Below are 24,772 nucleotides of genomic sequence, written 5' to 3'. Positions count from 1 at the left end.
CAAAAGTGTGATCCTACTCCCCTTCAGTTAGGCAGTGTAATTCTTTAGTTTGGAGACTACCCACATATTGTAAACTTGTTTTGTGTACTCCCTGGGAAAATTGTAGATTTATATTTATCAAGTATACTTCCAGGTCTAAAATTATGTTAAATTTTGAAGAGCAACCACTTTAAAACAATGTATAAAAGCTTCTACCTCTGCATGCTTTCACTAAATTTTCAAGCAAAAATGTATTCCTTTTGACCGGTCTCAACAAGATTGCCCAACTCATTTCTAGAGCAGAATTGAAAACTTCCAATTTATACAGAATTGTCCAAAGAAAGGGCAGCCCCTACAGAAACACTCCTGGCAATGAGTTCTCAAACTCGGTCTGCTTTAAGTCACAATCACAGAATCAGCCCGGTGATAGCAGTGTCAAATTTGGTAAACACCTAGAAAAGGAATGAAACGAGCACCTAAGGATACAGTTTGCTAACCTGTCCCGGAGGGGAGTTGACGAGGGTTCCTAAAACTCACTGCGGTTTGGATTCTAATCCGGGTTTTTCAGTAACGCCGTGGGCAACCAATTGGGCCGTCTGAGTGCCGTGCATTCTGGGAGTTATAGTTTCCTGCCCCTCCTCCTGACTACAAGTTCCACGGAGCAGCTGGAGGACGGTTGCTTGGTACTATTAACAAGCGGGAAGTATGGCGGTGGCGCGCGTGGATGCGGCTCTGCCTCCTGGAGAAGGTAAGGCTGTCCTCACTGTTGAGTCCCAACTCTTACTCCATGGGACTGAATTAAATAATTACCTGATGGAGAAAATAAGGCTGGGTTTAGGGATATAGTTCTGGATCAGTTCTCTCAGTGGCGGGGTCTGTGGGTGTCTTGGAGGCGCTGTACCTTCTGGGAATTGTAGTCCGTGGGTTCTGCAAAGCTCTCCGGCGTCCCGGCGGGGGCCGGCCGGGGGACTACAGCCCCCAGGGCCCTTCGCACCGCCGGGCGCCCTAGCTCCCGCGCTCCTTAGACTACTTGGATGGTGGGTTTCGGACTGCCTTGACCTTTGTAGGATGTTTACTTTGAGTTCTGGGTGCCCAAGTGGAAACTGCAGGATTTCCCTCCGTCGCTTTCTGTACCCCTTTCCTATCGATTCCTCGAACGTTCAGGACATCCTTTGTCAAACACATGTCTTTAGACGTTGAACCCTATCTTGGAAGTGTCCGGTGGCTGTGATAAAATCTGGGGGGTGATCTAGAGCCCACAGGTCGGGATACTGTCGGGTTTGATCTTGCCCAGAGGAACGCAGAGCCCGGGTTCTTCTGTGACCCGGAGCAGCCGGGCGTGAGCAGAGCTCCTTTGTTTTGGTTACAGCTCCGAGGCTCCGCTTCAGAGATCTGGGTCCAGGGGCCGGGCTGAGGGTCGAGGCCTTTCTCCACCACTTAGATGAGGGGCTGGTTATATTTTGGGGGGGATGGGGAAGTCGATAGTTTTAAGAGATCTGTCGGCTCTTGGGTATTATGTGCAAAGGCTATGCGTTTTCCTGAGGCACAGTACACAGCTTTATCAGATTCTCAGAGAATCGCAAGACCCAGCCCTTTAACCCCCCGCCCCCAACCTGAAATGCTAGAAGCCCTTAGACAATGGAAAAACGTTGAATCTCTTCAGGAGAGTATTCTCGAATAATTATTTCCCGCAGTGGGCTTAATTGGGGTATAAATTTGAAACTTGCAGCTTCTCTAGCCCATCTCCTTCTGATACCTGCTGCTTTAAAACTCCACCTTCTCAACCCATCAAGGCAATTTACAGTAGTAGCAATTAACATTTATAGAGCTTATTTTATATGAGCTAGACGATATTTTGAGTGCTTTTTTTTTTAGCTTTTTACATCATCTTATTTTCGCTGTAGAACTACATGATAAGCAGGTATAATCAAATCCATCTTACAGAGGAGAAAAGCGAGCCCCAAAGAGATCGGTCTTGCTCAGTGGTGGACTGATGGAGCCAGGATTTTAATGTCTATTGCACTAAATTATTGGGTTAACCCAAAAGTCCGTTCACCAGTTTTGAAAAGTTTTTTTAAAATGCGCACTAATACAGTCTAATAAAATTGTGTCAAATGAAGTTAAAGACAACTAAGCACTAGTAGAACCAAAAAAAACTAAACATATGGTTTCTCTTTTCATCCTCACATCAGTTTAATGAATTGGGTGTATTTTTCTCATTTTGCATATAAATTAACTGAAGTATATACTTTTATTTTGGGCACTTTAGGGTATAGTGGTAGTAAGGTTGTAAGCAGGTTAATCTCTAACAAAAGATGAGTTCTACTTAAGAAATACTATCATTACTTAGGCACGAAATACGGAACTGTTAGTTCACACTTAAATGTGAAGAATTCCAAACTATTTAATTATATTTCTAGGACAAGTAAATAATATCAACCTGCGGTACTTTAGAATTTGATTGCTTTCATTTTAAAAATCTTTATATTGTGTTCTAGTGTTTTCTAACTATGAATGGGATTTTTTTAGTATTATCCCATTCCTATGCTCAGCAGTTTTATTTGTGTTTTCTAACAATTTCTCTTCTCTTTTCAAGGATCAGTGGTCAATTGGACAGGGCAGGGGCTTCAGAAATTAAGTGCAAACTTGCCCTGTGATGCAGATATTCATACTTTGATTCTGGATAAAAATCAGATTATAAAATTGGAAAATCTTGAGAAGTGTAGACAGTTAATACAGGTTGGTATCTTATCTGGGGAAATAGTTATATAGAACAAGTTTATTATCTAATTAAATAATAAAATAAAATAACCTAAGAAAAGGTAACTGCAGGCCTGGAAAGTCATAAATGTCGTAAATCTTTACAAGACTTTCTCCTGAAGATGAACAGATATGTGCTACATCTAGAATGGACGAGAAAAAGAAGCATTTGTTTTAAAAAAAAAGCCAATGTTTTATGACATTGGAAAATTTTGCCAACAATGTTTTATGTTGGCAAAATACTGTGTTAAGAAAACTTTTTACCTCACGATGTTGGTAAAGAATACCTTCCTTCCTTCCTTCTTTCCTTCCCTCGCTCTCTCCTTCCCTCTCCCCCTCTCCCCTTCCCTCTCCCCCTCTCCCCTCCGCCCCCCTTCCTCCTGTTCTTCCATAAATGTTTATTGGGCTCCTCCTTATGTATCTGGCACTGTTCTAGATTTTTACTGAGACACTTAAAGGATCTCATCCTGTAGAGTTTACATTTTCTAGTAGTTGCTGCGTTAATGGTGTTTCTCTTTGGTGATTGGAGGAGATGTGATTGCTGGGGTTAATGTTTAATGTGTAATTCCCTTTGTTTAGGAGTAGCAGAAGCTGCAGCAACAAACTATAGTTACTCTGTGGAATATGTGGACAATATATGTAAAAAGCAAAAATTGGGTTTATATATTTGGGCATGTTTGGCCCTATAAACAAATCTTTTTAAGCACCCTAATGTGAATATAATCTATATATTTTATTCCCAAGAATAATGATATGTTTCCTTTTCACAGTTGTCAGTGGCTAACAACCGGCTGGTACGGATGATGGGTGTTGCCAAACTGACCCAACTCCGAGTGTTAAATTTGCCTCACAATAGCATTGGATATGTGGAGGGGCTAAAGGAACTAGTACATTTGGAGTGGCTGAATTTGGCCGGAAATAATCTCAAGGTGAATTGGGTTTGTTTTTTTTCTTTTAAGTAATTATGTTTGCTTTTTTTTCGATTTATGAAAGTACTTATTGTAAAAAAGAAATGCAACCAGTATAGAAATGAGTAGAATAAAAAATGAAAGTACTGCCCTGGTTGGCATAGCTCAGTGGATTGAGCACAGGCCTATGAACCAAAGGATCATGGTTTGATTCCCAGTCAGGGCACATGCCTGGGTTGCAGGCCAGTTCCCAGCAGGGGACCCACAAGAGGCAACCATACATTGATATTTCTCTCCCTCTCTCCTTCCCTTCCCCTCTAAAAATAAATAAATAAAATCTAAAAAAAATTGAAAGTACCTACTAACACTACAGGGATAATTTTAGTTAACCTAAACAAACAAAAAAATCACCTTTTTAAGCATGTAATGTGATTCAATATTCTTTTAAATGTGAACAAAGAATCTATATTGTACTTAGAAGACTGGACCAAATAGAGTGAAATGTTAGGAGGGAGACTATCATACTGCTTTAAGCTTTAGGTAAATGTTTAATGGTATAGTAGAGAATATACTGTTTTAAAACTCAAAATCTGGGTTCTAGTCCTGCTTCTACCATTTAGTAGCTATAATTTGGGGTAAGTTAATAAATATCTGTGTCTTTTCAATATGCTATATGAGGGGAGTGGACTAAATGAGATTATTAGTAGCCGGCTTTTATTGAACTTTTAGTTAATTTAGGCTAGGTAGGCGTTTTCTATATTTTTGCTTCATTGGATTTTATTCTAAGCATCTTAACTGTATTAATTCAATCTTATGCCAGCCTATAATGTATTGAATTAGCCAAAAAGTTCATTTAGTTTTTTTCTGTATGATGGGTCTGGTAGTGCTTAGTTGTCTTTTAATTACATTCGAGACAAATTTGTTAGATTGTATTGTATTGAAAAAACTTATCAAAACTGGTGAATTTTTATGCATTCATTTCAATATTGAACATAGAAGAAGATATTCAATATTTTCAGCATATTATGCTTTCTTTATTACTTCAAGGAAGGTAAAAATGCAACTGAAAAGCAAAAAAAGATGTGTGCAGTGTATGGAGAATGTGCTGTGACTGACCCAATATGTTTGCAGAGTTTCTTAGTACTGTTGATATTTTGGCCAAATACTTCTTCGCTGTGGGGCTGTCTGTCTTATGCCCACACCTACCAGAAGCCAATAAAGGGAGATGGTCAACATACTTAAAATATCCAAATCAGTAGTTATTAGTGAAAATGAAAAATGTGTCTTTTATTTTATGGAAAAAGCCGTACAGACTTTTTGGGCCACCCAAAAGGTAGTGTGACCATGCTCATTATGTAGAAGAAGAAACATTATGCAGAGAGGTTAAGTAGTTTGCCTGAGGCCATACAGACAGGGGGTTGCAGAGTCAGCATTTGTCCAGGCAGCTCAGCTCTACTCGTAACTTGGAAAGTCTGTGCCCCGCAACTGTCATGTGTCATCACTAAGTTTTCTTCAGGCCGTAGGTACTGGGATGGTGATCCTCTACTCATAGAACGATAATGACGGTGGAAGCTTGCTACAGAACATTTTACAAAATTCTGTCAGCACTGCTTTCTCTTTTTCTTGCTAAACGCTGATCGTCTGCTTCCAAAAATAAGCAGAGGAGACAGGACACTCAGTTATGAGGGACTAGGGAAGAGTTTCTGTTTTTGGTTTTGCTTACATAAACTGACATGATAATTTTCTTGTGCTAGGCCATGGACCAAATCAATAGCTGCGCAGCCCTACAGCACCTCGATTTGTCGGACAATAACTTATCCCAGATAGGTGATCTGTCGAAATTGATGTCACTGAAGGTAAGCATATGTTCTGCATCATTTCTGAAATTTTACACTAAAATACTAGCAGAAAGTTATCTGATTGGCTCAAAAGCGGCTGCTGTATATGAAGAACAGATAGTGTTCATTATAATAAAAATTCTGTTAGAGTAGCAGAAACTAAGTATGAAACTTTGTTTTTAGTATATATACTGACTTAAATAAAACTGGTCGTTGTGGTTAATATTAGTTCTTATTTACTGTCCTTCAAACATGAAATTCCTTTCCTGCCCAACTACCCATGCTAGCAGCTTAGTAGAAAGTGCATACATAACATGTTGGTGAGGTTCAGCATAATTATTCCTGAACTTGAGCCTATTTTTTTTGACACTGAGAATGCTGTCTTTTTAGTAATAGTATTATTAAGTTATCAAAGTTAACTTCATTTTAATTTTTAAAAGCCTGTAGCAGATAGCACTTTTTATGGAGGTGAATGTACTATGCAATTAAATAAGTAACAGTTGGATTCAATAGCCTCAAAAAAACATGTAGGCATTTTTTTCCATATTTTTGCTTTTTTGGATATTTTTAGCATCAGATGAACTTATTATGCTTTAGGAGTGTTATTAGCTCAATTTTCCCCATCTTTAGCAGAAGATGCAAGTTATTCTAAATAATTTCATTTAGTCAGATACTAAGATTCAGATGAACTAAAGGTTATTGAACTTTTTTTCCCCCGAGATGGAGACATAATTATTTTATTAGAATCTGGTGTTCAGAGTTTTTGGTTTCTCATTGTTGCTGACCTTGAGTCAGCTTCATCTACAAGTAGCATTTTCTACTTTCTTAAGCTTTTAGTTTCCAAGAGAATACAGTTGCAAATTATGGAATGTGGGCCCTCTTCTTTTGGAAAATTTGGTTTATGCGTGATTGTTTCAATGAATGTTTTCTTTCAGTTTTCTCACTTTTGATGTTTTAAAAGGAAATGAACCAGTATATTGGAAATTGTACAAATTTTAGTAAACTAAATCTCACCAAATGCTAGTTACTGTATAAAGCATGTGTTCTTAGACAAGTCTCTAAACTTTTCTGGGCTTAGAATGTGGACAAGAGAAGAGAGAGTGGACTGAAGGGGACCTGGTATTCAGTCTTCAGTTTGCGTGCTATGAGACAGATAATAAAAAAGGTCCCCATATTTTCATACATACCATTTGGCTTTGTCAAAATAGACCCATTTACTTGTAATCTTTTCATTTGTAATTTATCTTGTTTTTACTTTTAAGACCCTGCTTTTGCATGGAAACATCATCACCTCTCTTAGAATGGCACCAGCTTATCTACCCAGAAGTCTCGCCATCCTTTCTTTGGCAGAAAATGAAATTCGGGACTTAAATGAGGTAAAATTTGAGGGTATTCTGTGGGGTCTAGGAAGCTGAAAAGCTGTGAAAAGGGAGGAGAGAGTTGTGAACTCAATTTTGGACCTGGAGCACCTTGGGAGAAACTGCCATCAAGATCAAACACTTGGCTGTTGCTAATCATTTTTTTCCATTTTTTTCTTCTGTCAGTGGATCATTAAGGCCTAATTTAATATGTAGTACTGCAGTTACTCCATCTGGAGGTGATTGGTGGTAGAGGGACATCTGCATGAAAGGTGTTAATATGGCACACTGCGCTTTTCCCAGGCTGCTGTTAGATTTTCAAGATAGGGTTCTCTCTGCTGGGAAACAGTGCTGGTGCTTTCTAAGGGACTTTGTAGGGCAAAGGCAGATGGCCATACTGCTGGAATTTTGGAAGCCTGTGGATAATGTACGAGTGTTACTTGTCGCCTTTCAGAACAAGAGGGGAATTGTTACATTTTCAAATTGCCGAAGATGTGTAATCAGCGGAAGCCCTGTGCTTGACACTGGATAGTCCACTTTGTTCAACAAAGATATCCTTTGTTCCAGATCTCTTTTTTGGCGTCCTTAACGGAATTGGAACAGTTGTCGATCATGAGCAATCCTTGTGTGATGGCAACACCTTCCATCCCAGGGTTCGACTATCGGCCATACATCGTCAGCTGGTGCTTAAACCTCAGAGTCCTAGATGGATATGTGATTTCTCAGAAGGAAAGGTGAACCTGACCTCTTTAACATCACATTTATCATAGAAGTTACTGAAAAGGCCATTTCTAGCTTTCTACAGATTAATAAACTGAGTATTTATTAAAATGTACCTTTAAAATGAAGACCATGGGTGAGATCATATAGCAGACTCATTTAGGATTTTCTGTCCTTTCTGAAAAAGGATAAGAAATAAATATCAGATCTAGATGTTGGGTGAGACTGAGTTATCTTAGTCCCCAATGTACAACAATTTGATTTCTAAAAGCTCTAATGTTATTGGTCGTTTGGGGCTTGGAGCACTTCTATATAGAAACCATGTTGTGGATGCTATATAAGCAGGATCTCAGATCAGTTCTACAAAAGCTTGTAATTCACCAGATTTGTAAGGGCAGCATTAATCATACCTTCAGACCCAATTACCCTTTATAACAATAGCTCTGTGGAAAAAGGCACGCAGAGTTCCTATTTGGAACTGGTAGAGACACGCTGATTGGTCCATCCTGTTTCCTACCTGTGAAGCAGCAGAAACGAGGACTTGCCCATCTCTAGATCATTGACGGTTTCTGTGGCTTGGAGTTGGGACCCCTGCTGATGGGGTCTTCTGGAGGTGGGCAATATTCGTGGAGCTTTAGAGGAGGTAAGGAACTAGGATGTGGACAAAAGGAGGAGCTAGAAGGGATTGTGAAAATTGAGGTGAGTTTATTCTCATCACTGTGCCTGATTTCACTTCCTCCTCTCAGTGCTTACGTACAAGCATTCAGGGACTCACTGCATACATTCTTCCTTACTGCTTTTGTTCTGTTCTGGAGATGCTAGGAGTCCCTTGAAGAGTTTCCTGATGAGAGGATGAGGGGCAGATCACAGACAGGGTTTTCCTTTTCCTTCTCCCTGCTCTTTCATCTTGTTGGTGAATTGGGCATGGGGCGGTTGAGGAATGGCAACCAGGAGCTACGTAGCAGTGGTGCTAGTATAGGGTGAGGGGCATCTGTCAAGTCTGCCTGCCCACCATAAAGTGTGGCTTTTCCTTTTTCCTGCAGTAAGTGTTGCTCTGTACTCAGGAACCTTATTTTGTTTCATACTGTGTATAGTTCTAAAGCCTGATTCACTTGGATTGCCTTCTCCAGATCTTTCTTTAAGTGAAAGGAGTACGTGGTTGTGTTTTTCTGTGGGAGTAGGACTGCAGCGCTTTTACCTGTTGGGGGCAGCATGGAGAGATGGGCAGAAATGCGGGTCAGGTGTAAATAGAGACCTGGGAGGACAGGTGGGACCTGGGCAGGAGAGATAAGAGACGGCTTCACACCTTTCCCAGCCACCCATTAGCTGTGTGGCCCGGGCAGGTTTCTTGGCTTCTCTGAGCCTTAGTCTCTCATCTGTGAACTGTGGGAAACACTACCTCTCTTTCAAGGGTTCTGAGCGTGAAGGATGTATATAGCATAATATTGGTCATATAATGGTGCTTAATAAATAGCAATTGTCATTAATACTTAAGGATAAGGCATGCAGATTAAAGCACTTTGAAGAAACTAAAGCAAATGTTAAAAAACAAATATTTTTTGAGTAGACGTATAATAATACAAAGGCTATGTTTCTGCATTGCGGAAATGGTTTTAATGCAAGTGACTTTCAGGTGATCTGTGTCTCTTTGACCTGCCAGGGATTTCAGGAGGTGGGGAACAGGGGCCACCCCTTGGAGTAGCCTCCCTGTCTGTGGGCGTCCGACACCGATGAAGTCGGGGGTGAGGGGGAGGCAGGAGGGTGGCACAGTAACAACTCTTTCTCAGATGGGTTCTTCCCCCTCCAGTTTAAAGAAAATTGCAAAGTGTCACGTAATTCAGGTACAGTTAAAAAGTGATATTTACAGATACCCATATAATCACAGAAAATGAGAACAGAACAGAGCCGTGTTCCAGCCATCTCCATTGCCCTACTCCCATCGTAAAACCTCCTTCATCCCTAGAGATAACCACTGTATTGGCTTTTTAGAAATATTTTATTTATTTATTTATTTTTAGAGAGAGGGAAGGGAGGGAGAAAGAGAGGGAGAGAGACATCAAAGTGTGGTTGCCTCTCACATGCCCCCCCTCCCCCACTGGGGACCTGGCCCTCAACCCAGACATGTGCCCCAACTGGGAATCAAACCCGAGACCCTTCAGTTTACAGGCCGGCACTCAACCACTGAGCCACACCAGCTAGGGCTGTGTTGACTTTTTGATAAACCAGAAAGATTATTATTTTTCTTGGTTATTATGGAGCCTTTAAACCAATCAGCTCTCATCAGAGTAGCTGATATTAAGGAATAGAAAATACTAAGTGCTAGTGAGTATGTGGGGCAGTGGAAAGTTTCATACACTGTTCTAGGAATGTAAATGGTGCAATCATTTTGAAAAACTGGCAGTGTTTACAGAAGCTAAACATACAAATACATTTTCTGAGGCCCAGCAATTTGATTTCTGGTTTATACCCTAAAGGATATGTTTGGTCCCGTAAATAGTAAAGAAATTGAAATAAATTCAGACAGTGTTCCACTCAGGTGCTGTACCAAGGTGCTGGTCTTCCCACAGGTGCACTCCCGAGAAAGCACCAGACAGAGCACCAGAGCACCTCGGTGGTAGGCAAGGGGAGAGCCTGTGGGCCCGGCCAGCACATCCAGCTCGTCCAGTATCTAGCCACAGTGTCCTCTCACTTCTACCTAAAGGATAGGTGCTTATATCTACCAAAAGACGCGTACGAGCATGTTCATAGCAGCCTTACTCATGCTAGCCCCAAACATTGGGAACTATTTGTGACATTTGGGAAACTACCAAATGTCAGTCCATGGAAGAATGGGCAAAGTTATATTCGAACGAAGGAACCTAGATTGTTACTGATGCCATAGTAGTGAGACATGCTGTTGTGGTTGATGTCTGAGACAGCGCTGTAGTCTACACTGTGCTCCCAGGTTTTAGAATATCTCCAGAAGGAATTATTCTCAGGGAGAGTTACTGTCTTAAAAATGGATGGGAAGCCTTGAGCAATGGTCAAAACATTCTCTTGGTCAACTTTGGGTATTGCCTGGGGATAGGAAGGAATTACAAGTTTTTGTATCTACCCAGCCTTACTGTTGTTTGCTAAAAACATCCAGGTTAAAATTGTTCTCCCTTATGAAAAGTGTCCCAGGTTCTTCGATGACTTCTGGTAGCCACGTCTGAAGTGTGTCTAGGATGGAAAAGACTCCCCTAAGCAGTCACCTGCTGCTGAGGTGCTTTGTCTGGTGCTTTCTCGGGAGTGCACCTGTGGGAAGACCAGCACCTTGGTACAGCACCTGAGTGGAACACTTTCTGAATTTGTTTCAATTTGTTTACTATTTACGGGCCCAAACCACACTTCTGTTGCTTAGTTAGAAAGCAGAACTTAGCTAAGAAGCAGAATTTTGGAGATGACGTTTCTTTTTTGAAAGGATACTAAAAATAGCCAGATAGAGTGACAACATATGAACACCTAAATACTCACCGCACAGCTTCCCGAGTTACCGACGTTTTGCCCATGTTGTTTAATCTGTCCCCCATTTTTTTGTTGGAAGTATTTTAAAAGCAAGTACCAGATATTGTATTCAATACTACTATTTTTTTTTTTAGGAGAAAGAGCAGATTGGTTTCAATTTTCTTTGTTAATAGCTCTTCCGTCATATTATGTAAACCATTCTTTTAATTTCATCTGTGACGTATTGAGGTACTTGAATTTGACAGTGAATGGAGGGAATACTTATTGCTTCTTTGAAAATAATTTTAAAATACTTGGAGCTATTAGTGTAACTTTCTGGAAGTCCCTATAAGCAAGGGAAAAAAGGTTTAAATCATGTTAAGAGTGAGTGGAGTGAATGAGAAGGATAGAGTTTTTTGAACTTGATTGAGTTTTATTTATGAAAAATGTCAGTGAGCTATAAAGATAAATTAAGAAGGGAGATCACTGTTGCTTAAAAATGCCTCTGGTCTACCTGCTGTCATCTTCTCTTTATGTCCCCCAATTGCAGTTTGAAAGCCGAGTGGCTCTATAGTCAAGGCAAGGGGAGAGCCTATCGGCCTGGCCAGCACATCCAGCTCGTCCAGTATCTAGCCACAGTCTGTCCTCTCACTTCTACACTGGGTCTTCAAACTGCGGAGGATGCCAAGCTTGAGAAGATTCTGAGCAAGCAGAGGTAAGGCCATTTATTTCTAGCAGTGGATGAGTTCTAAGGGAAAGCGCCTCTGAGCCTCTTTTGCAGCTTCAGTAGGACTGCGGCAGGTGCTGCAGCCCACATTCCTGGCCGTTGGGCCCCTTGTCACTGGGGCAGCCTGCAGGGAACCTCACGGTGCGGCCCTGCAGCTCCACACACAGCAGCTGCACTGACAGTCCCGTCTGGGGCGGGCCAAGCAGTGTGAGAGAATGGAATTTTTTAAAAAATGGATCTCTCCTCACAGTGTAGGTGTTCCATATGGGTTTTTATATAGTAACATTAAGAAGTATGGCTAGAACATGTAGTTACTACTTTTTTTAAAATCAGAGACCCTGCCTTAAATGTTTGCACAAGGATGAGGGTGTCTATTTATGTGATTTAAAAATAAGTTCCTTAACCTTTTCTGTCCATGCTTTCTAGTGAGATTTTGTAATTTAGTGCTCAGAGCTATCTGCTTTGAAGAATTGTAAACTTCTACCTTTCTGACAGTGTTACCTAGGAATCAGAAAAGCTCTGTGTGTGTGTGAGAAATCACATCAGATATTACTGATTTTTAGGTTTCATCAGAGGCAGCTGATGAACCAAAGCCAAAATGAGGAGCTGTCTTGTATTCCTCCTGTTGAAACAAGGGTACCAGAGCGTTCGAGCCCCATTCAAGATTGCCAGATAGTCCAGGAAAGTGGTGAGAAATAATTTGACCTGTTTTTTCCAAGTTGTTTGATTTCTTGGTCTTCATAAAACAGAAAAAGGGTGTATTTTCATAATTTTTATTAGTTTTTTTAATTAAGTGCTTAGTTGGGTCTTATATATGTATATGTGTGTATTATAACTATTTTCTAATTTTTTAAAATTTAGAGCAATGCTTTTTGTACTGATCCAATACTTTGATTATTATGCTTATTCAAAGTTTATTAAAAATATTTGGTTTGATGTTAAAGACTTATTGGAGGAATCAATAAAGGCATTTTATTTCATTTTACTCTGTTTCAGGGACTAGATGTTATTAAAAAGATCTAACTGAACATATGTCTTGATTCACCAAAAAATAAAAATAGGTATCAAGGTGATGGGTGTGTTAATAAACCAGATGACTGGAACCCTGTCACAATGTGTGTATACACCAAACTAGCACCATGTGTACTTCCAGTGTGTTACAGTTTTGTATGACAGTTACACTGGACAGAGCTGAAATTTAAAAAAAAATCCCCTTTAGATATTTAGTGGTTTAAATGATACTCTGTTGATTTTTCTAGACCCTGTCATCCAAGTCAATTCTTGGGTTGGGATAAGCAGTAATGATGATCAGTTATATGTCGTTAGGAGTAACTTTCCAGCCTCTGTACACACTACAAGATATTCTCGAAATGACCTGCACCTGGAAGACATACAGACTGACGAGGACAAGTTGAACTGTAGTCTTCTCTCTTCAGAGTCTACTTTTATGCCAGTTGCATCTGGACTCTCTCCAGTATCACCTACAGTGGAGCTGAAGCTTCAAGGCCTAGCAGATGATGGGGGTGCAGATGAATCAGTGAAAGAGCAGGAAGACCAGGACGTGGATAAGGAAGACGAAAAAGCTTTTTGGGCTGCAAATGGGAATTCTGTTCAGATGACGAAAAGTGCAGTCAGTGCAGAGGTAAATGAGGAAGATGGGCTGTTACCTTGTCCTGAGCCAGGAGTTACCGGTGCTGTCTTGAAAGGTGACACCCACAGTCTTACATCTTTTTCTGACTCAATTGGACACAGTGTCTTTCCTACACAGCCAGACAGAGAAGAAATCATACCTGAAACTGCTTCTGAGGAACTTCCCTGCAGGACTTTAACCCAGAAATCTGTTGCTTTGGGACAAGATAAAGTTGCCCTTCAGAAATTGAATGAAGCAGCAACTACACTACAGGCCTCTTGGCGGGGCTTTTATGCCAGGAACTACAACCCTCAAGTTAAAGACGTGCGTTATGAAATCCGGCTGCGTAGAATGCAGGAGCACATAGTCTGCCTCACTGATGAAATAAGGAGGTGGGTCCTGTTCAGGTGTAGCTTTGTTGGTTTGGGGGTGTCAGATTCTTAGAGTGAACACTGAATCATTGTTGGGGTCAGGGTGTGTCTCACACCATGTTGCTACTCTTGGTTTACTTGTGTCCTACGATAGACTGAAAGCGTCTTGAGGGCAGAAATGATCATACGCATCTCCATGTCTAGCACAGCAGTTGGTGCAGAGATGCAGTATAGCAATAAACGTTGAATGCATACGTGTCTTATACACATCTGTAAACCTAAATACGGGAAGGTACAGGAAATGTAGAAAAACTGAGTAAGTATAAAATGAGAAAATGAGGAAGTCTACTTAGAACCAATTAGGTGACCTCAGAATTAAAGAAAAAAGTAGGGATTTAAAAGGGCTAAAATTCTAGGGTAACAGTAGGATTTATGCCTTGAACCAGAGACTGAGAAGGAACAGCCAGAGTGTAGGAAACTAGGAGAGTGTGTGTGCCAGCCCCAGCAGGGAAATGCTTTGGCAGAGAAGGGACGCGCTGTGGGGGGGACAGAGACATACATTAGATTGAAAAGCTGGGCATTATTGGTGGCTCTGTTGGAGGCCCTCAAGACTATCTTCAGGTTTGAAGATTTGCCGAAAGGTCTCAGGAAAGCTTTTCTGTTCATGACTATGATTTACTGTAATGCAAGGATACACATAAATTCAGGGGGGAAGAAAGGCGGATGGGGCAGAGTCTAGGCGAGACCAGGCACAGCTTCTAGTTGTCCTTTCTGGTGGAGTTATACAGATAGGGTTTGATTGTCCCAGCAGCAGTGTGTGACAACACCTGTGAAGTGTTGCCAACCAGGGAAGTTGACCCAAACCTTGACATCCAGGGTTTTTACTGGGGGTCAGTCATGAAATATGTGTTCACCAGAAAGCATAACCTATCTGGTTTAGCCCAAGGCCCCATATATACAGACATTCTTGCCAGGTAGGGCATTCCAGAGGCTCACAGGTTATCTCCCAGGAGCCGGTCAAGGCCATTTCTATCTTTAGAATGGGTTTGAACACAGAAGTCCTAATGAGTTAACTCTCCTGCCCAGCGAGGTTCATAAGAGCAGCTTCAGACTCGTCATGGGATGAAGGCAGTTTGGAATGGGTTGAATAGTGAATGGGAGGTGAAGAGTGAGTGTAGCCAACCCTTTTGGGACGTGTTGCTGTGAGAAACAGAAGAGCTGGAGGAGAATCTGGAGTGAGAGAAAATTCTTTTTTTAAGGATGGGAGATAAAGAACATGTTTATGTCAACACATAAAACGTAAAAAGAAAACATGTGATAGAAACAATGCAATAAAGAGGGGAAAAACTGATGGTGCAGAGGAGAGGAAGAAGTGCGGGGTTGAAGTTCCCGAGAAGGTGGGAGAGGAAGGGATCTGGTGCACAAGTGGGGGGAGTGGCCTGAGGCAGGAGCCCGAGCTGGTACCCTGATAGGTTCGATGGTGGGGGGTGGGGAAGTTCAGTGATGGATGCTTCTCCTTGTTCAGTAATATGTAAGATGTGGCCAACATTTGAAAATGAAGAGTTGAGGGTGTGGGAGGTTTAAGGAGAGAGATATGAGGTACTCTTTTTAGAGGTAAACTTACAAGGGGAGTGGAGGAGGATTGCTGGACAGTGTGAGGAAAACTTAAAGTGCAAAACAGTAGGTGAGGTGTTAATGATTTTCATCAGCAGTTCTTAGCTGTTCTCTTCTGATTTAGGGGTAGATAATTTCAGCCAGGAATCATTGTTTTCCAGATGTATACGGTAGGAGAGAGAGGGAAGGGCAAGGGAGTCAAAGATAATGTGGAGGCGGTGATTATAATGATGGATCTTGGAAGTTAGAAGAGGTAAAAGAAGAGACGAGGAATCGTTAGTGCAGAGGTCTGGATTGTTGCGGTGGGGTGTGAGGGCGGGCGAAATGGGGAGATAGGAGGTGGAGGTTTGTGTGAGTGCCGGAAATAGGTTTTGAAAATGGTCTAGTCAAAGTAAATGACTGGGTCTAGAGCGAGACAATGAGAATGAGTGACAGGGGTGGGTTATTCTTAGAGAGAGCATCCATGGGAATGTTGAATCTCCAGCAACGATGACTGGAAAGCGGCGACGAGAAAGGCTGGTGCTGACTCTTCAGTGAATGGGGCAGATCGTGGGAAGTCAGTACATTTTTGAAGAGAGTTTGGGGAGATTTAGTTGTTCAAGGGGGAAGGTAAAGAATAGTTTCTACACAGCAGTGAGAAGAAATCTTCTGACCCTAATGGATGATTGAAAAAGATAGCTTCCACTGGACAGGACTATAGTGCCCTCAGGTGGATGTCTCATGTGGTCAGGGAAAAGGTCACCTAAGAGCTGGACTATACAGGGTGGGGCAAAAGGAGATTTACAGTTGTGAGTACCCAGAGCACAGTTTATTCTTGTATTATTAATTATTATATTTCCATATGAATAACTGTAACCCTCCTTAAACTTCCTTTTGCCCTCCCCTCTATAAGGGAGTTTGCTGGTTACAAATCAAGAGTTTCAGATGGCACCAGAGAAGGGCTTGGGGTCCTTGAGACTGGGGAATTGAGTCAGAGGTTCAGAACAAGATGGTGGTAACAGTCTGGGAGATGACAGACAATTAGGGGAGCCTAGGTCTGTGACAGGTGTAAGTACGGAGTGGGAGCCCAGAGTAAGACTTGAATAAATGAGGGGAAGTGATGGGATGAGGTGAGGGCGAGGGGGTGGTGGTGTCTGTTGATAACATAACAAAAGGTTTATCAGGAACTGGGCCAAACAGGGAGTGGAGTTTGATGGGATTGTCCTGCTAGTCTCCTAGTGGGTCGTTCTTGCTGTGACCCTGATCCTTAACTCCTCTCTGCACCTGCTGCCCCTTTGATTTGTTTGGCTGGGAAATTGAGGTCAGCTAAGGAGCCATTTAATATTTTGTCTTATTTTCATCACTGGCAATATTTTGTGCAACCAGTATAATCTTAATTTCACTCATATCTCATTTGGCTTTGTTGAGTCATGACTTAAACTGGTTTCAGCTGACATATTTTATAAGTGGAAAGGGCTATTATTTTTTTTATTTTAACTGTAGTCAGAGAAAGGAGGGGGAAAGAAAGGGAAAGAAACATCAATGTGTGGTTGCCTGTCATGTGCCCCCCACTGGCAGGCTAGCCTGCAACACAGGCATGTGCTCTGACTGGGAATCAAACCAGCGACCCATTGTTTCTCAGACCAGCACTCAATCCACTGAATCGCACCAGCCAGGGCTGTTACTTGTTTTTTAATCTCTCTACAATGCATGCGTTTATTAGTTGTCACAAGAAGTGCAAGTCAAAATATCCTTCCTTGGGTCAATGATGGATTTTGAATTATTACAGATTAAGAAAAGAAAGAGATGAAGAACGTATTAAAAATTTTGTACAAGAAGAGGCTGTCAGATTTCTTTGGAACCAGGTAAACCCCTTTCCCACTTATTTACCTAATGTGTGAACAAAGAAAAATTTTAGATTTATTGAGATAGTCATAGATAGTTAGGCATACTGAGCATGCTCGCCCAAGGTCAAGGATATAATTTGTACCCTTTGCCAGTAACTTGGAACTAGTACAGTGAACTTTGTTATATTTTATTTAATCTGAAAAGAAGTAATTTACAATTTTGACCAGAAAGATAAAGTATAAAGATAAGGAGAGTGACTAAATCGAAGAATGTTGTTACAACATTTCTAATACATACATATAAAACACTCAATTTGAAGTTTTATTGTAACTACCTATCTTGTTTATCTTTGGAGAATATTTGAATGAAAGGTGCCAAATGTGGTGTATGGTGATTACAATATGCATGTCCTAAAAAGTGTGCATGACTTCTTGGGAAATAGAGTTTGCACACTATAGAGACAGTTTGGACAATTGGGTTTCACTGTAATTGTATCTCATCAAATGTTTTTTGATGATTCCTTGGAAATATTTTTTAAATAGAATTTCTTGCAACAGGATTTTAACTATAAAATCCAAAAAACCTTTGTAAGGTTTTATAATTACTAGAAGGGGAGTGCTTAGATAAATTATAGAAATAACAGTGTGATGGGATGCTGTGAGAACAGTTAGAAAGAAGAGAGTAGGATGGTCTCACCTGGATAGACCTCTGAAATAACACTCAGTGAAAAACAGCAAATTGCAGAATTTAGTGTCCCACTTGACTATAAAAACTCCCTTTGTATTTGAAAATACTTAGTAAAAGGTCTGAAAGGACGCATATCAAACTGCTATCAGTGGTTACTTTGAAGCATAGTCAAAAGGAAAGGAAAAAATTCTATATATTGCTATTTTGTTGCAGAGGTTACAATAAAATTTTGAAATCTTCATTGTACTTTAAAATTGTAAAGGTCCTATTACCAAGAACTCAGGGAATTGTTAGATATTTTAGAGTTGTATATACTATATTGTTAGATACTATTTAGACCTTTATCTCAAATGGATATCTAAAATGAGACTACTTATATTAGAGAATCTGCTTTTATTAGTGGGCTGTAACCTGTCTTGTCACAGGGACCTCAGTGTATACTGAGTACATTATGGACCCCATAGTCCCCTAGACATGTGCCGTTGTATGTACTTCTGATAGTTTCCCCAGTAGAAGCAAGAGAATTGCTTTGGCTCATCCCTGCTCCCCTAGGGAGGGCCTTTTATGGCCCAGGTTTGAGCTGAAAGTGCTGTGGAAAGGGTGAGGGAAGTCAGGCCGTTGCTAGCTCCAAGTTTGCCATTTGCCACTTACCAGCTTCATGTGTGTTGGGAAGAAAGCTCAAAGGACGATTATAAAGCAGGCATGATTTTTATTTTATAATAAAAACGACATCCTTTGGTTTATAGGTAAGGTCTCTACAAGTTTGGCAGCAGGCTGTAGACCAGCGTCTAAGTTCCTGGCATACCGATGTTCCTCCCGTATCAAGTACTGCAGTGCCGTCTGAACCTCCATTAATCACCCAAAGCCAGGAGCTGTCTTCTGATCAAAGTTCTGATGGGTTCATTGTTCCTGATGAAGCTCCTCAAGAGAAATCCTCACCAGAATTTCCAGACTCTGGTTTTCATTCCTCCCTTATAGAACAAGTTCACTGTTTGCATGATTCTTTGGATTTTGAAAAAAGTTCCACAGAAAGCAGTGTTAGTTCTATAATGGGGAATTCTATTGACACAGTCAAATATTGTAAAGAGTTAGGTGTAGTGGATATTAGCGAAGAACATAGTGAGCAGAGTAAGGAAAGCTCACACAATGAGCTGGACAATAATCTACTTGAACAGTATTTAACTTCAGTTCAAGAGCTAGAAGATTCAGATGAGAGGACAAATTTTGCTGAAGGGGCAGGAGACAGTATGCTTCACATAGTTCATTCCCCTGAAAAGCTAGTTGCCTTGTCTGACAGTGCTTCTGTCTGTGATAGTCATGGCTTATCTCCTACTTTGCAAGATGAAACCAGCCAGGCACCAGAGGGTTGTAAATTGAATACAGAAGTTCAAGGGCAGCAGTCAGAATGTGATTCTACATTTCAGGTATTGCATGTTGGTATTACTGTGTAGCATGTCTGATTCAGCTTCAGAAGTGGAAACCCATTTAAGAATATTTTCGGTTGCCTTTTCTTTTTTTTTCAAAGGGTAATAGGAATATTCCCCCCAACTTTGGTACTATTTATGTAGAACGGTGTTCTTGTCTCATATTTTTCATATTCTAGATTCTGAGGTCAATCTTCATTTTGATTGGTTAGCTTTTTTATTTAGCTATAATGTATCAAACTATTTATATTGGAAGCCATAAGCACTTTATTTCTTAACTGAATTTCATCATCAGTGTTCCTGTTTTTTTTATGCATTCTTTTCCTTTAAAGAATAAACTGGAATATATTAAAGATAGAAAACATTACCCTAAAGATACTAATAAGATAATCTGACTCCTCTGTGTAAGGAAATTATGTAGGGAGGAATGCAGTTTGTAAAAGTGAATATATGAGGATTGTGAACTGTTGAAATTTGCCAGCCTTCTTGGAGGAAGAACTTGTGTTTTTAAGCCGTTTTTCCTCCCTTGAGTCAAGGAAAGCTTTCTTATAAACAAATAGGGAGAGAAGGTAAGATTATAGGATTTTTCCGTGGCGATGATTAAGTTGTCTCATGGAAAGCTTTATCATTGATCAGTTTTAACATGAAGCCAAATGATTCTATCCAGAATTAAAATCAAGCTTATTTAAAGAGGCAACATAAGAATATTTCTCTTAGATAAGAAAGCAAACACCAGCCTCCATTCATTTGGAATAATGTCATTGCAAACATTTATTATCTTTTCATTTTCTTTTTTGCCTCTCAGATAAGCATTTGTGTGCCAATATATTGCCAGAAATTAATGTGTATTCATTCATCTTGAATTCCTGCTTTATGTTTGCAAAGGTCCATGGTCATTTACTTCACTTTTGACCTCAGCTTCACAATGGAGAAGAACATTTAAAACAATACTATTAGTAGAATATGTTGACTTTTTTTTTAAGGGCAATTTTTTATCTAAATCTCTGAAAAAAGTGCCACATTTGGAACACAGTTTAATGGTGATTAAGAAAAAATAAACCTCACTTATCTGTACCTGTTAGAAAGAATATGTACCTGTAACTCCAGAAAGAAATGATAACACTGTGTTTGAATATTAAAGGTAGATATATTTGCAAATAACTTTGGAAGCTTGATATTTTAATCTTTGAAAATGTTCTCATATCACTGAACAATACATAGCTAATTTTTCCCAATATGTGAACATACAACTATTTAAAACTATGGCAATACTTATGTATTCTCTAAATTTAGGTGCTAAATACCATTTGTTATTCTGTTATAGTCATTAGGTCCCCTTCTTTGAAGTTATGTAAAATTAGAAACTTCTGATCTTCAAGAATAAGATCAGGGATCACATGTAATACTGTGTTGATAGTCAGAAACATTTCTCCAGTATGGGTAAGATGTATTTATTTTTCTCAGTTTAAAACTATGTAGTACTCAGGTTAAGAAGACTTGAATTTCATCCTCAGAAATTCAAAATCTCTTGGGAAGGAAGTATTTTCTGTCTCATAAACTGAACAGCAGTCTTATGCTCAAAAATATTTTTCTTAGTGAAGCTTGTGTAATGTTGAAAGCACATTACATAGAAATAGATTTCTTGCTTTTTGAATAATGCTAACTATCTTTTCTGAATGTTTTTTTTAATTTCCTCCTAAATATACCCTATTTTTCTATTTTACATTTAAGTGCCTCATTTGCTGCCCATTGTTAGACACAGAAAAATCCGCTTGCGTTGCACTAGTACCAGCACTGCTGCTCCCTGGTGCATCAGTTTCTCATTACAGCCTCTAAAATGTCCTGGTTCAGTGTTATCTAAGTAGGTTTCTGCTGACTTCTCCCTTCTCTTTTCAAGAAATAGCAGAACAACTAAATTCAGCCCTGGCCGGTTGGCTCAGTTGGTTGGAGTGTGGTCCCCTACATCGAATGGGTGCGGGTTCCATCCGAGCTTGGGGCTTGTGCCAGAGGCAGCTGATCCATGTTTCTTTGTCCCTCCCACCCCGCCCCCCTCAAATCAATAAGTATATATTCTTGGGCGAGGATTTAAAAAAACAAAATTCATTTGAATATGAGCATTGGTCAGTAAAATTTTCTTTTTTTACCTTTGCCTTGTTTTTCTAGTGTATAAATAGTATTTGGTGTACTTTTATCTTAAAATTGACAGACTGTGATAATGATTAATATTCTGCTCTTCATTCTATTTAACTTTACTAGTGTTTTGAAGTACAAGAATGTTAAGTAGCCCCCTGCCTTCACTTTACAGGTTACCTGGTATGTAGATAAAATGAAAATAATGTAAATTAGAATGCAGGAAAACTATGGCATAGATTTAATATATTTTAATAGGTTTACAATGTAATTTAAAGTAATTTATGTAACTAAGATACTTGGTTTTTAACTGTGGGCTAGTCACTAGTCTGGCCGAAGAAGAACTAGGTCTAGTAGGGTTTGGGAAGTTCAGCTTTAACACAGTCTTTGTGTTTTCTCTTAGAGGATAGATTGGACAGATTTAGTTCAGCTATGCTCTTTTAGTTCATATTCTTTTGACTTACTGAAAGTTCAGCGTATTAAGTGGACATTTCTGCAGAAGCAGAGAATTACACAATGTGAGAATTGGAAGAAAACTTAGAGATTATTCATTCTAATATATATATGTCTTAAAGATGAAAGTAGGTCACAGAGAGGTTAAATAGCTTGTCCAGTGTTATAGCTAATTAGTAGTAAATAAACTGAAACTTCAAATTTATTATGTTCCAAAAGTTTATTGTACACTTTCTATTAACTTTTACATTTAGTGAGTCAGTAAGAACATCTCACATATTTTCCATTCTCTTTGAAAGAGAACAAGAATTTCTGAGAGCTAGAACTCCACCCCTCCAGGCTAAGTTGCTTGTAAAAAACAACTCGTTCAGAATCCTGAGTGAATTTTCTCTAAGAAATGTGATTTGATTGAAATGGTTTTTAGAGAGCAATAGTAGAAAGAAAACATTTAATAACTGCATTTTGGAGTCCACTTATTGGATGACAAGTATAACAGGTTACTAAGATCTATAAAGTTTTGTAGTGAAATGCTGAGTTTGACTATATTTCATCTGCAGTTTCACAGAACAATAGATGTTAAAGTTTTAACTCTCCTGCTGTGCAGAAAGCTCTAATTATGACAGTCAGTACATAAATAATATAGTTTGGTTTATAATTATAAAAGGCTCAGAATGTGCATGTTTTAGGAAAACCTCACACGTATTTGTGTATATACAAATAGTTATATTCTTGAATGATGTGGATTCCATTCTTGAATGGATTTTTTTTGTTTTGTGTTATTTTAAATATACAAACACGTTATAATACTGTATTTTTTCATTATCTACCTAAGACAAGTCTAGTTCCACTTTGTGTAAACATTTTTAAAAACAACATGGCCTGAAGAAATTATGCTATTTCCCCTGGTACCTTTTTGGTGCAAACTTTCAGAATTGGATTCATAACAATAATTTAAAATTGTGTTTGTGTTTTTTTCCCTGGGCAATTAAGACCTAGTAAAAAGGGAAAATATAAAATGAGTCTGATCAGACATTCAAAATTACTGATTTGATTGAGCAAATTGTAATCCAAGGATTTGTTAACTTTGAAATCTCTCAGTAAAATATAAAAGGGCAGGGTAAATAAATATATAAATACATAAATAAATAATAAGTCTGATCAATTTTCCATTCATAAGTGAAAACAAGAGAGTTTATTTTCTAATGTATATGTTTATTTTGCCATGAACCTTAGTAAGGGATGTGTTATATCGTAATGTTTTAAATGTGTGACCCCTTTCATGAAGTAAAGCGGAAAGTGCTTGTAAGGAACACTGTGAACATTTTCAGTGGTACGGCTTTTACTGGTCAAATCTATTGTGCCAAACTAAAATCGGAAGTCCTGTAAGCAAGGTAGTTCTCACAACTTGGAGACAAACAAATAATTGTCTTTTTAAAGTGAGGTGCTTTTTATTTGTGAATGAATGGGACTCATACTGTTTTAATTCTGTAATTGATTTTAGTGAATAGCTAGCAGAAATCACTCTGCAGTAGCTGCCTTCATTTTCTAATTAAATTTCTTTCAGTGTTTTGTGGTAATCTTAATGTTGACAACAAACATTTAAAAATAATTTGATTTGGGATTCTTTTAGGTTTTTCTTTAATTTTGTTGGAGAAATAGATCATTTCAAGTGGTTATGGTCTATTTTATGAAGGTTTCATATTTTATATTGTACTTTGTATTTGAGTCTCTTAACTCTAAATAAAAAATTTGTACATTTGTTTTAGTGATTATCGGTTTATTGTAAGTAGCAACGGTTGTTATTCATTGTGCTTGTCAATTAATGGGTAATTATAATTCAGAACAAACTGCAGACAGAAGTCTACCAACTAAAGTTCTGAGTATTATTGTTATATAAGTGAATTTGCAATAAAACAGTCCTAGTTAAGAAAATGGCTATGAAATGGAATGCTCAGTTAGTTTCATTTGGTATGGATTCAGTTACTTTCAAGACAATCACCGTAATTCTCTGGGTAGAGAGAAGCAGCTATTATCCCTCCAAGAGCACAGGTGACACTGCTGGATGCTGTTGAAACCGTGGGTGCTCAAAGTGTCACAGGGAAGTAGAGTAGGTGCCCTCTGATGTGACACAATTAGGACGTGTAGTTGGCCTTATGGACTGATTGATACTCCCCTCTAAATTCATGTGTTCAAGCTCTAACTGCCAACGTGACTATTTGGAGATGAGGGCCTGGAGGAGGTAATTAACATTAAATAAGGTCATACGGGTGGGGCCTCTCCCAATAAGTCTGGTGTTCCTGTGAGATAAAAGAGATTGTTTTTCTCCATGCACACCCAGAGGAAAGGCCATTTGAGGACAATGAGAAAGCAGCCCTCTGCCTGCCAGGGAGAGAATTGTCACTAGAAATCAACCCTGCTGTGTTGGCCTGGGGGAGGGGTGATGTGGTCAGAGTGTAGTGGCTGTTCTTACTTTTCCAGTGTGGTCCAGGAGTGTGCTTTCAGCCTCACCACCCCCAGCTTCTTGGATTTTCAGTTGTACCTTGTCTATGGATAGTTGTTAGTTGTCTTTTGAAGCAGACTGAGATTTTGAATAACATGTTGCCATTACCCTACAATTTGTTTATCTGTTCATCTGTTGTTGGATATTTGTGTTGTTTCTGGTTATTGCTTATTAGATGTTAACTGCTGTGAACATTTTGTGTGTAGATCTTTGTACAGACATATACTTCATTTCTCTTGGGTGAATACCCAGCAGTGGAATGTCTGGGTCATAGAGTAGGTATATGTCTAACTTTTAAGAATCTGCCAAACCAGTTTTATTTTCCAAATTGATCATAACATTTTGCATTCCCACCAGAAGTGTAGGGTGGTTCTATTTTTA

At 39.4% G+C, this 24,772-nt stretch overlaps 1 protein-coding gene across 2 annotated transcripts; it reads left to right on the top strand.

Annotated features, from left to right (window-relative positions):
- The first annotated feature begins 605 nt into the window (after positions 1–605).
- Positions 606–23,649, top strand: CEP97 (centrosomal protein 97). Of its 2 annotated transcripts, none has more exons than XM_037058908.1 (11): positions 606–727; positions 2,576–2,718; positions 3,510–3,668; positions 5,402–5,503; positions 6,748–6,861; positions 7,411–7,577; positions 11,579–11,743; positions 12,319–12,443; positions 13,015–13,777; positions 17,139–17,214; positions 18,631–23,649. In XM_037058908.1, exons 1-11 carry the CDS (start codon positions 685–687, stop codon positions 19,333–19,335), a joined length of 2,562 nt encoding a protein of 853 aa, XP_036914803.1. In that variant the 5' UTR covers positions 606–684; the 3' UTR covers positions 19,336–23,649. The 2 variants fall into 2 exon arrangements, with proteins under 2 accessions (XP_036914803.1, XP_036914804.1); XM_037058909.1 differs by lacking the exon at positions 606–727 and adding an exon at positions 958–1,016.
- The last annotated feature ends 1,123 nt before the right edge of the window (positions 23,650–24,772 follow it).

This window comes from Sturnira hondurensis, unplaced genomic scaffold, assembly GCF_014824575.4.
Source record: "Sturnira hondurensis isolate 20B ecotype Veracruz unplaced genomic scaffold, ASM1482457v3 Scaffold0010428, whole genome shotgun sequence".
Lineage (NCBI taxonomy): Eukaryota > Metazoa > Chordata > Mammalia > Chiroptera > Phyllostomidae > Sturnira > Sturnira hondurensis.
The sequence above is the reverse complement of the archived record's forward strand: the minus strand, read 5'-3'. Positions and strand labels throughout refer to the sequence as shown.

Coding starts and splice junctions, on each gene's coding strand:
- CEP97 (XM_037058908.1), top strand. CDS start 685: ATGGCGGTGGCGCGCGTGGATGCGGCTCTGCCTCCTGGAGAAG. Junction 11,744..12,318: donor AAGATTCTGAGCAAGCAGAG/GTAAGGCCATTT, acceptor ACTGATTTTTAG/GTTTCATCAGAGGCAGCTGA. Junction 12,444..13,014: donor CCAGATAGTCCAGGAAAGTG/GTGAGAAATAAT, acceptor TGATTTTTCTAG/ACCCTGTCATCCAAGTCAAT.